The following is a 12,183-nucleotide window of genomic DNA, read 5'->3' on the forward strand; positions in this document are numbered from 1 at the left end:
TTTCACTTTGAAATAGCTGAAATAAGGTTTTATGCAGGAAAAGAAGATCTGTATCTAAAAACATTTCTCCCCTAAAATATTTTGACTTTTCAAGTCCATCAACAAGCAACAATATCCCACTCATGAGAGTAGTGCAGTCTGTCAAACACACGAAGAGGAAAAGCAGCACGGTGATGAAAGAAGGATGGATGGTCCACTACACCAGCAAGGACACACTGGTAAGATCCACAGCAAGAAATTTTCTCTTGTCTTGCGAGCTTTAATTAGAGGAGCTGCTGATGCCCTGTCAACACTGTGGGATGTCTGGGTTATGAGGAGCAAACCTCAGTGCAGGCAGGGCACCGGATTGGGGGAGCACGTTCACAGTCACTGAGTGTCCCAAGTAGTTGAGCTAACAACTGAGTTAGAAAAAAGTGTAGACAGCAATCTCAGGGAAACAAACTCATTTCCCTCCATTACTTGAGATGATTTCCAAACAACTTGAATGTCTTGCCTGTCATTTTACAGGCTTGCTCTCAGAGCACTCCTCTGTGATTCAGGTTTTTTTTTTGAAACACTGCATTTTAGGGAGAGAAGAAACGATGATAACTATTATATACTTCTTAAATCCTTAGGTGTTCACTTAAAAACTGACCTATTCAGAAATACAGGAATCCTATATTTTATTAGATAAAAGACAACACATATTAATTTTTTCATATAGTCTGAGTAGTTCATTACTTCTTATTTTCCTAATAGTTGATGAATGAGTTTGTGTGTAAGAGAGAAAAAAATTTGATGTATGTTTCAGTTAAGCTAATTGACATTTAGTGCTAAGCTTCTTTCTCAGCTATTGGTAGTGTTTTCCTCATCACCCCCTAGCTATAGGATTCCTATCATTTTTTTAGATAAATGGACATCTATAACCTAATCGCTCTAGCTATAATCTCGACCTTCTCTTCTGGAGGGAGATTTACATGACTTACTGTAGGACTCAACTGAATACTGTCCAGTCCTTCCTAGACATGGTAAAATATTTGAAGCATATTTAGTGTATTTGACTGGTCTAAGATAGGTGTGGAAGAGACCAAGAATAGTATTAGGGCATTTTGGCCTAAAAAGAAGAAACACATACAGACACACAAGGACCTGATCACCAAATCATAGAAGTTTAGATCTGCAGTGAGCTTAAGAGAGAATCGAGTTATTGATGCACTCTCCTGGTGTTGTTAAGTTGATGCCATGGAGTCAACCTTGCCATCCTACAGAACATTCTTTAGTTCTGCTGTAACAGTCAGAGCTCTTCCATCTCTAATGGAAGCCAGAATACCTGGCTGGATCAGCATGGCATGCCTTATGTTCTAAAATAATAAGAATATATAAATATTGTATCTCCTGTTAAGCCTTTTTATTTTATTACAGCTACAAATCCACTTTTAGCTCTTCAAGCCATCAAATAAATTTTAAAATGGAGTTTTCCATTTACTATACATTCAGTAAGTGCCAGGCACCGCTTGGGTGCTAACACATCATCTCCTTTATTATTCATAACTCTCGGATGTAGACACAGAAACTCACCACACATTTGCTGAGTAGTCATCTTCTAGAGTCTTGAAATTGAGTGTCAGTCTTCCTGGTCCAAAGCCCATGCACTTTCCACCATTGAATCTTATGTCCCCAATGGGAAAATGTTTTGATTTTTACCTATCTTGGATATTTTTTAAGTTTTTAAAAGATACTAAATCCAACTTCTGTTTCAGCGGAAACGGCACTATTGGAGATTGGATAGCAAATGTATTACCCTCTTTCAAAATGACACAGGAAGCAGGTACTACAAGGTAAGGGTGGCTCGTTCCTTGACTGAATTTTCACACCCCCTCTTTCTTTCTCATGGGAGTGTAGAGTATCAGAAATACAAAATACATCCAACAGACATGACTCTTTTGGAGCTTGCTCCAAGGGATATTTTTTCTTCTCTGTAGTTTACACATTTGGGGGGAATCAGGTTGTGACCCCATGTTAGTCATCTGTGAATTTCAAATATCCCTGTGGAATGCTTCTGGCCCCATGTGATGGTGGGGCAGGAGGGGGAGGGGGAGAGAAGCTTAACTGACTATTTTAGCAGAGATGTGTGATTTAACTAGAAAATTCAAGGTCACAGAAGATTAGCGAAAAGTAAATTCCTGAAATCTGTTCTATCCAACTTTCTTTGTTTTGTTTTGCATCTGTAGCCTTGCCGTATGTCACTGGGGGTTAAGAAACATTTTATGATTTCTCCATGTATTGTCAATATTCACAAGGAACACGTTCCTCTAGAAAAAGATTTGTCAGCTATTTTCATTCTGTCTCTCTACATGAAATAATACAGGTGTCATATAACGTTATCACCCAGTAAAACACGGTTCCAAAAGAAATTCATACTGAAGACAGTATATACTTGCTCCTTCAAGATTAATGCAGGCTCAGGCAAAGTTGGTGTCATTCTCCATGGCCCCTTTACACAGATCTAACAGAAAAAGGAGACCTCATTAACTTTTCAATTAAAAATTTGTTTTAAATGTTATTATTTCTTAGTCACTCTGTACCTCCTGGAAGACAGTGTGGTGATTAATTTTTTTAGTATCCATATTGTCTTAAAAGCAACTACTTTTTTTTTTTTTTTTTTTTTTTTTTTTTTTTGTGGTATGCGGGCCTGTCACTGTTATGGCCTCTCCCGTTGCGGAGCACAGGCTCCGGATGCGCAGGCTCAGCGGCCATGGCTCACGGGCCCAGCCGCTCCGCGGCATGTGGGATCTTCCCGGACCAGGGCACGAACCCGCATCCCCTGCATCGGCAGGCGGACTCCCAACCACTGCGCCACCAGGGAAGCCCAGCAACTACCTTTTAGAGTCTGAGGGTGGCCAAAATGGCTGGCTTGTTTTAAGATGAGACTTCTGCTACTTCTCCTGGTGGCGGCGTCGGCAGTGGTCCAGAGCTGTGCCTTGGCCAACCTGGGAGGCGTGCCTGGCAAGAGATTAAAGATGCAGTACGCCACGGGGCCGCTGCTCAAGTTCGAGATTTGTGTTTTCTGAAGTTATAGGTGGGTGTTTTAGGAGTACACGCGGATTGTTGGCTAGCGGTACCCAGGCATTCTCATTGAAGGAGAGAATTACCTCCCTCAACCAATATATAGACACATAGCATCTTTCCTGTCGGTCTTCAAGCTAGCCTAGTAATTAGGCTTAATAATTGTTGGCAAGGATCCTTTTGCCTTGTTTGGCATGCAGGCTCCTAGCATCTGGCAGTGAGGCCAAGAAAATAAGGTCTCTGCATGCATGATGGTCTTCTTCTTGAGCAACATGATTGAGAACCAGTGTATGTTAACAGGTGCATTTGAGATAACTTTGAATGATGTACCTGCGTGGTCTAAGCTGGAATCTGGTCACCTTCCATCCATGCAACAGCTTGTTCAAATTCTTGGCAATGAAATGAAGTTCAATGTGCATATGGATTCAATCCCACACCATCGATCATAGCCCCACCTATCAGCACTGAATACTCTTTTACATTAAGGGATTTTTGCAAGAGCAGCATGAGTGACATTGCGAAGGCCTGTACGAAAGACAGCAAGCCGTTAGTACAGACCAGATGCTTTCTTGGCAGGCTCGTTGTACCTCTTGGAAAACCTCAACACAAGGCAGCTTTTCAGTGCTAGCACATTTTGGGATTCTGCACATTCGTGGAGTGCAATAATACTGTATAGTTTTTTTTTTTTTTTCTTCCCCAAGTCCACTCGGTTAATAGTTTTTTTTAAAAAATGCAGACATTACTACTTGTACTTCTTTTTCTCTCGGTCATATTTGAAAAAGTAGAAAACTGAGTTGCAGTTTGATTTTTTTTTTCAAAGATGTCCGTTAAGTCTTGTGATTTTATATGAATTTTCCTTTTTTATAGGTTAAAATTGATCTTTTCAGGACTAGAGCTGAAGTTCCCAAATACTTTATAAGAGTTTATCAGACATCTCTAATTTGCTCGTGTCCAATTTATATAGTTTTCAAAATACTGCAGATTGTGAACAGCACATTATATAAGATTATGGGGGGAAATCCTATATCCAGAGTACTGTACAAATTTGTGTATGTGTGTGTGCGCGTGTGGGATTACCAGAGAGCTACTAAAAGACCAACCACTTTTTAAATCCTGTTAATGTAGTTCAAGTGTCCTGCCTTGACTGTCAATTTAATGAGTTGATTAGCTGGGCTTTTATACTTAACTCAATAAAAAACTAAGCAGATGTAAGTTCAAAACAAAACAAAACAAACAAAAAGCAACTACTCTTAAAACCACTGTCTGTGGTTTTTCTCATTAAAACTATTCATGTGGCTATATTATTATATTAACATCTATCAAATCAAATTGTATGATTCATTTTCAGTGCCTTAAAGAATAGTTGAAATTTAAAAACAGCTGCGCATACCCAAAGGCATTTCAAAAGGGTCATGATTTTACCTCACCGTTATAAAAATTATCATTTACATTCTAAGTCTTAGATTTTGATGCAGATTCAAAATTATTATTCTTATTCATACTTATTCTTACCACATGAACATAGTAAAAAAGTCACTTGAATTTTTCTGTAGAAAGGAGATGATAAATTTTCCCCTACTAAAGATATTTTTGTATTTTTCTTAGTAATATTCTGTGTCTTACTAAACCATTTGATGGCTGATTGTAATGCCATTTCTCACATGTCCCTGGCATGAATTTTATTTGAAAGTTTACATAGTTTTGATAAACTGCGTTTAACACACTCTTTCTTCCACAGGAAATTCCTTTATCAGAAATTTTATCTCTGGAACCAGCAAAACCATCAGCTTTAATCCCTAATGGGGCCAATCCTCACTGTTTTGAGATCACTACAGCAAACGTCGTGTATTATGTGGGAGAAAATGTGGTCAATCCCTCCAGCCCACCACCAAGTAGCAGTGTCCTCACCAGTGGCATTGGTGCAGACGTGGCCAGGATGTGGGAGATGGCGATCCGGCATGCCCTCATGCCTGTTATTCCCAAGGGTTCCTCCGTGGGTTCAGGAACCAATGTGCACAGTGAGTCTGCTAGTTTTCTGACTATCTTTAGAACAGGTGAAGAGAGACTCTTTGGGGATGATTTATTTTATTGGCGAACATAGGGTCTCCAAATAAAAGCTGCTGCTACACGTACTAAGGTATGTCATTCATTAAATGATCCTATTTTATTTTTCATTTTACATTAAAATTCTGAACAAATGCATGTCAACCCAATATATTAGGCAATATTAGGCAATAATTTATGTTGGTCATAAAAGAAGAACTAATCTAGTCAGCTTGAGCTTGACCTGGAATGCCGGTCTTGCCATTTGCAAATGTGAGTTAACATATGTCCTCAAAACCACCTAATATGCTATTCCGGGCAGGACGCTTAGTGTGCAGAGTACCTGGAAGCTCTTGATCATTTTATCCCAGGAAGAAACCTCTGTTCATTGTAGAATGAGATAAATTTTACCAAAATGCAAACAGGATCAAGTATTGAGGATGAATTTCTAAAAGATATTTTAGAGGAGTATCTATTTAAAATGCAACTTAAAATCTTATAATGGCTATTAATAATGAAGCCTATGGCAAAAAGCCCTCTGTTTTCACATCACAGTGTGTTATCTAATGATCTATCACAACTTTTTAATTGATCTCTACAACCAATATACATATTAATAGAATATATATGCCTAGTTGGGTGCTAAGCATTTTATGTGAGGTCTCTATTTTAATGCCTAAAATAACCCCAATAGTTGGATGTTAATGGTTAGCCTGTTTTACAGGTGAGGGAATCAGGCCCTAGAGACATTAAGTTGTCTCAGCTTGTACCAGAGTTACGACATGGCACACCAGTATTTGAACCCAAGTCTTTACGACTCCTAACTCTAAACTGACGAAATATTATTATTTTTCAAAGCCAAGTACAGAGTAAATCTGTAACTGTAAAAGGAAAGAAACATTCTAATAGACATTTTTCTAGAAAAGTCTAATCATTATGGTTTTAAAACAGCCCTGCAGCTTGATTAATAAGCATATATTTACTTGTTTTGCTATTATCTCTCTTACTTATTTTGTGTGTTTTTGAACATGTATTTCCAGGAGATATTTCTCTGAGTATTTCGGTATCAAATTCCCAGATTCAAGAAAATGTGGTGAGTGTGTACCTACTAATATAAAACTTGCTACTGTGATCCTTTATTTGAAAATAAGAGCATCATAAAGTACATTTTTATTGATCTGAAATTTTAATTTTTTAGTGTTTTCTAGAAGATAAAATAGGGTCCTTTTGGATGTTTTTCTTCTATAAAATTTTAGAAACATTACATTGTATCAATTCTCTTAGTGATTTTCTATCATCTGTTCTGCAGGGTGGAAAGTTAAACACCTACTTTTCATCTCAGATAAACAATTATCATGCAGTGCCTGATTTCTCACATGTTTGCGCATCTTGGTACTGGAATGTTAAATGGTTGATACTATGAAATACCAGATAAAATGAAATAAATTATTTGAGTTGCATGAATAGCTTAAACATGTCCTATTCTCATTCCTTGATTGCTACCCAGAAGTGCTGTCGTATGACAAGGAGCTGCATATACTCTTACGATCACTTGTACTTAACAAGGAGACCTCAGAAAGCTGCATAAATCAGATTTTATGCATCCACATTCTAGCACCCTAGTCAGCTGTGCCACATAACTCCATCCTTTCAGCTCAGTGTTTGAAAATTGTAGATCATACCTATTATGAAATAATTTACACTCTGTCATATGTTTGCTTCTTTTGGTTATACTTTGTCACTGTAGCAAGCAGCCCAAAAGTAATAAGGCCTTTCCTACCTCATCCTGTGACTCGATCTTTCCCTCTATTTTGACTGCTATACCTGTCACCAAAAGGAAAAAGTTTGTAGCCTTACACTGATCTGAGTCTATTTTTTAAAGAATAAACTCCATGAAACTCGATTCATCACTAGCATAGCTTTGCAACCTTTGCTAAATTGGCATAAAGTAAACTGAAAACCAAATATGATTGAGAGAATTAGGGAAACTTTGTAATGAAAATTAGACATATTCTTGTTCTGTCAATCATGAGCTAGATTTCTAAAGACCTGAAGGTTCCTGTTGTTCTTGCTTAGCCAGAGAAGACTTTGGGAAATACTGATCTACCTATAAGCCTCTTGGGAAATTCTAGATTCCTGTGGGGTTCTTCCACCCTGTTTGGCTGAAAATTCTGGGTGGCCATTGAGCTATCAGAGAAAGATGGAGTAGTAGTTTGGACTCAGAATACTGGAGTAGTATTAATTCATTTTCTTGTCTTCAGACAACCTTGAACTCTGAACCATGGATACTCTGAAGGGATCACAGGATAGAGAGAACTTGTAGTTGTTTTCTGGGGGGAAGGACAAAGGGAAAGGATAGCAATGTATGGAATATGCAGAGGGTAGGATGTGATGTAAAAGGACTTTTATTTTTGTTTTTTTTTTAATTTATTTATTTTTGGCTGCGTTTGGTCTTCGTTGCTGCACGTGGGCTTTTCTCTAGTTGTGGCTCACGGGCTCTAAAGTGCAGGCTCAGTAGTTGTGGCGCACAGGCTTAGTTGCTCCGCGGCATGTGGGATCTTCCCAGACCAGGGCTCGAACCCATGTCCCCTGCATTGGCAGGCGGATCCTTAACCAGTGCACCACCAAGGAAGTCCAGGACTTTTATTTTTGAAAGGACAAAGAGTACAAGAGTGGAGGATAGGCAGAAAATTCCATAGGATGTCATAGGAATACTGAAAGTGAAAAAGTATTACATTGTGCTTTCATGAGTGTGGTCATCAAAATCACAGACTAAGCATAGTCATCTAAAACAGAATGCTTTACTTAGCAATTATTATTTCAAAGAGGAAAGAGTAGACATTTGGAGACTTGTTAACCTCCAGAAGTGGTAAAAGTAGAAGAGTGTGGTTGCCTCACAGATGAGAATTTCATAGTGGATTGTCATCTTTTTGTGGTGTCTCTGGCTCACTCACAGTGATTCAGCCCCCTCTTCCTTCAGTTTAAATTCATGTGGATGTGGATGATTGATAAAGAGGCAGCCACAGCATTTTAGCCATAAAGAATGAAATGGTTGGAATCAGGACTCACACAGACATATGCTTGGGAACCATGATTATTTAATGTGAGATTTCTAAATAACGATTGCAATAAGCAAATCACTTTTTGAATACTGACATTATGTATGTAAATGACATAGAGTTTTAAGTCTTTTCTCTCTCTAAAGAAACCTATATAATTGAACATTGGAAAATTTCTGCTGCTTAAGATTAGAATAGTTGTCCAAAATTACAGTATTACATTAAATTGAAGAGTGGGTTTTTAATATAGTTATATTGTAGATTTCATCTAGCATTTAAATTTTAATTGTTTATGTTTAAAATATTTATCAGTGTTAATGATATATTTAATAAAATTATAGAGTTTATTAGGACTAATCTTTTGTTCCACTTCATGTTTGTTTTTCTCTGGACTTGCACCTATAGGACATCAGCACAGTTTATCAGATTTTTCCTGACGAGGTACTGGGTTCTGGGCAGTTTGGAATTGTTTATGGAGGTAGGTTAATTCACTAAGTATTTTTATTAATTTAAAGTTTTAGCATTTTTGTTTAGAAAAGTAATATCTCCAAGAAAAATATGAAGGACCTATATGTAGATACGTTTTTATATATGTCTCTCTGTGTTTGACCTCTTTAGAAATTTCTCTTGAGGTAGTCACTAAATGGAAATTTGGTACCTTTCTGTTTTGAAAAAGAAATTTTTCTACTACTAAATATCAACAAACTTTTGCTTAAATATCGACAAACTCTATACACTATACTGGTTAAATATTGGTTTATTTAGACAAAATATTGAGAAACAAGGCAGCTGTAATCATAAAGATTCCTTTTCCTCTTAGCATATTTGATCAGAATGCTATAGAAGTCCATTCAAAAATTCTTTAATTCTAACATCTTTAATAATATTATGTATTTTGGTAAGGTTTGCATTTTTTACATTTTTGAAGTAAAATACTGAATTTTTACCTTTTTCTTATTGTCAAGCTATTTGGTGAATTTAGTTAAAACTTCTGCTGTTTTTGATTCTAGCCAGTTCAGTGACATTTTTCAAGTCTTTAAGAAAGATTTAATATCAATGTTTCACCTGCCCTATAAAATGACATCATAACTTTCATTTCCTTAATATAATCAGTAACAGATTATCTTTTTTTAGTGAGGTTAGGGTGCTCTGAAATAATCACAATGTCTCATTCAATATTATTTATCATAGTATAATATTGTGCTTTTTATTTAAAAGCTAATTAAATTCTACTCTAAAAGTAATTTTGATTCTTACAAAATGCACAGATTTTTTTTGATAGAAAATCTCTCAAGTCAGCAACCATTGTGCTTTTTGTTAAGGCATAACTATATAATAGAGGAGACCAAGTACTACATAGAAAATTCTTCTGCAGTGTAATAATTGCATGCAAAGAAATCATGGTATATAAAGAATAGTAAATATACATAACTGCATATAGTGTGGAGGTGAAACAGGGATAAGAAATGAGGTTAGAGAAACCAGCAGGTGCCAGGTAATTTGTAACATCCAACAGTGAAGGAGCAGGCATAGGAAGAGGCCTCCGTAAGCTGTGACAAAGTGAAAGAGTGGCATGGACATATATACACTACCAAACGTAAAATAGATAGCTAGTGGGAAGCAGCCACATAGCACAGGGAGATCAACTCAGTGGTTTGTGACCACCTAGAGGGGTGGGATAGGGAGGGTGGGAGGGAGGGAGATGCAAGAGGGAAGAGATATGGGAACATATGTATATGTATAACTGATTCACTTTGTTATACAGCAGAAACTAACACACCATTATAGAGCAATTATACTCCAATAAAGATGTTAAAAAAATGTTATGGCTGGACACATATGGGATGAGGCAGATAAGAAAAGTTACAGAAGAGAGGTCAGTTGCCATAGTGACAGAAGCATAGAGACAAAAGAAGCTGCAACCTTGAAGACAGTAGATGCAATAAAAGTCTGCATTGGAATAGAGATTGCAGCGAGTCAGAGAGTTAAAAAGTGATGTGAAGAAAGTAGAGAACATGAAAGTAAGACAATAGTTTTGTCAGTTGGGAAGGGAAGTATTCTGGAAGGAGTTGGAAGGAATAGTGAAAGTGGGATGTAGGGGAAAGGAACGCTAGATTTACACCAAATGTAGAAATAATGGAATTTCAAGTTAGTTTGTATGTGACCAAAAAAATGAATAATTAGGTTCATTTTCAAATTCAATTAGCACTCCTATATTCTATTCCTTCTATAATCTAGTAGTGTAGGAGTTAAAAGCTTGAGGGTACCCTGTGATTCCCTAGAAAACTTGTGAGAATTAAATGGGATGTGATGTACGTAAAGGGACTGTCAGGTGATGACAATGATGATGATGATGATAATTCATATCTTTGAGTGTGTATAGTTATCTGGGCACTCTGTGTACTGTACGTGTCTTATTACACCTAATTCTCACAACAACCCTACCATTGAAGATAAGGAGCTCAGAAAGCTTAAGTGATTTGCTCAAGATCATGAAGCTAATAAGGGACAGAGCCAAGACTTTCATTTGTTCCATTATAACATACATTCGTTTTTTAGGACTTTAAAATTATACTTTTGTGTGTGTGTGTGTGGTACGCGGGCCTCACCATTGTGGCCTCTCCCGTTGCGGAGCACAGGCTCCGGACGCGCAGGCTCAGCGGCCATGGCTCACGGGCCCAGCCGCTCTGCGGCATGTGGGATCTTCCCGGACCGGGGCACAAACCCGTGTCCCCTGCATCGGCAGGTAGACTCTCAACCACTGCGCCACCAGGGAAGCCCTAAAATTATACTTTCTTAAGGAGAGGACTTTTGCCCATGGTATGAATATTTTCTATATCAAGTAGCTCAATATCCTGTTTCTAAAACATACATTTTACAAGAAAATATCAGGCTGTTCATGCAGATAGCTTTTAATGTCCTAATTCTTTTGTGTTCTAAATTGTAGCTAATTTTATAGTGCATATTTGATGTAGAAAATGAAGCTAAGAAGTGAAATCTTTATGGATATAAGTCGGTGCTCATCAGAAATGTTAATTTATTCAGTAAAGCATTTTTATAATTCCAAACGGTTTTTATAAATTCTGATATTCTTTAATAGAGATGATATATAATAAGATTATGCTAATATTTCTCTTTTTTATTTTAAAGGAAAACATCGTAAAACAGGAAGAGATGTAGCTATTAAGATCATTGACAAGTTAAGATTTCCAACAAAACAAGAAAGCCAACTTCGTAATGAGGTTGCAATTCTTCAGGTACTTTTTTTTTTTTTATGTAGGGGCTATAAAATGTCCCCTCAACTTCTGCAAAACAAAGAAAAGTTATCCAAATACCTGTGGCATAGATATTTAGGAACATTTTTAAATAACTGAAAAGGCAGATCAAGCATCAAACTGCAGCCTGTGTAGTATCTTTCCTGAGTCTAGGCAGCGTTTTTTTATTTTTCTTATGTACTTACTTCTAGGTTTTAATGTATTATTAATTCTCATTAAATGGGTAATATTTCAGCATTTGCTCATAGTGGGCACACTGAGACCATTTTGTTTTACATTATCAATGAACTTGCCTTCATAAACATTCCTCCTTTATGCTGTGATAATTATATGAATTGAGTACGTAGCTGTCAGCATATCAGGTAAAAGAGTAATACATGTCCGAGAATACATGATCTTGGTCTTATTAATGTCCTCTTTGTGTCTCACTGTAAGCCTTTTATTTAATATTGAGACTGTTCCTTAACTCTTCTCATTTTTAAAGCCAGTCCCTTTTTAAAGCTAGAATTTGTTAATGAAAGGTATTATGTGATATATATAATTTCTATAACTATTAAAACTTCTTCTGCAGATCAAAAGGAAATGGAGCAGTTGTTTGCTAAATGTGGTCAACTTAGCTATCTAGTCTAGACAATTTAGACCATTGAAAGTGCTCATTTTTATATAACTTCCATAATTCTCTACTTGTCATCCAAGCTGATCATAATTTCTAATTTTTAGTTTTATTGAATAATTTTCATTTCAACATTGCTAGCAAAGCA

The 12,183-nt window shown here is 36.8% G+C and overlaps 1 protein-coding gene and 1 pseudogene across 3 annotated transcripts in view; both read left to right on the forward strand.

The window, feature by feature from the left end:
* PRKD1 (protein kinase D1) overlaps nucleotides 1–12,183 on the forward strand; it is a 334,418-nt gene that overhangs the window by 282,416 nt on the left and 39,819 nt on the right. For all 3 annotated transcript variants that reach the window (XM_060144227.1, XM_060144221.1, XM_060144228.1), the window contains exons 8-13: nucleotides 95–218; nucleotides 1,740–1,817; nucleotides 4,784–5,063; nucleotides 6,129–6,181; nucleotides 8,553–8,625; nucleotides 11,298–11,404. In XM_060144227.1, the coding sequence (XP_060000210.1) occupies nucleotides 95–218; nucleotides 1,740–1,817; nucleotides 4,784–5,063; nucleotides 6,129–6,181; nucleotides 8,553–8,625; nucleotides 11,298–11,404 (715 nt within the window). The remainder of the gene's footprint in view (nucleotides 1–94; nucleotides 219–1,739; nucleotides 1,818–4,783; nucleotides 5,064–6,128; nucleotides 6,182–8,552; nucleotides 8,626–11,297; nucleotides 11,405–12,183) is intronic.
* LOC132530611 (thioredoxin reductase-like selenoprotein T) lies at nucleotides 2,904–3,852 on the forward strand (annotated as a pseudogene).

This window comes from Lagenorhynchus albirostris, chromosome 1 (genome assembly GCF_949774975.1).
Source record: "Lagenorhynchus albirostris chromosome 1, mLagAlb1.1, whole genome shotgun sequence".
Lineage (NCBI taxonomy): Eukaryota > Metazoa > Chordata > Mammalia > Artiodactyla > Delphinidae > Lagenorhynchus > Lagenorhynchus albirostris.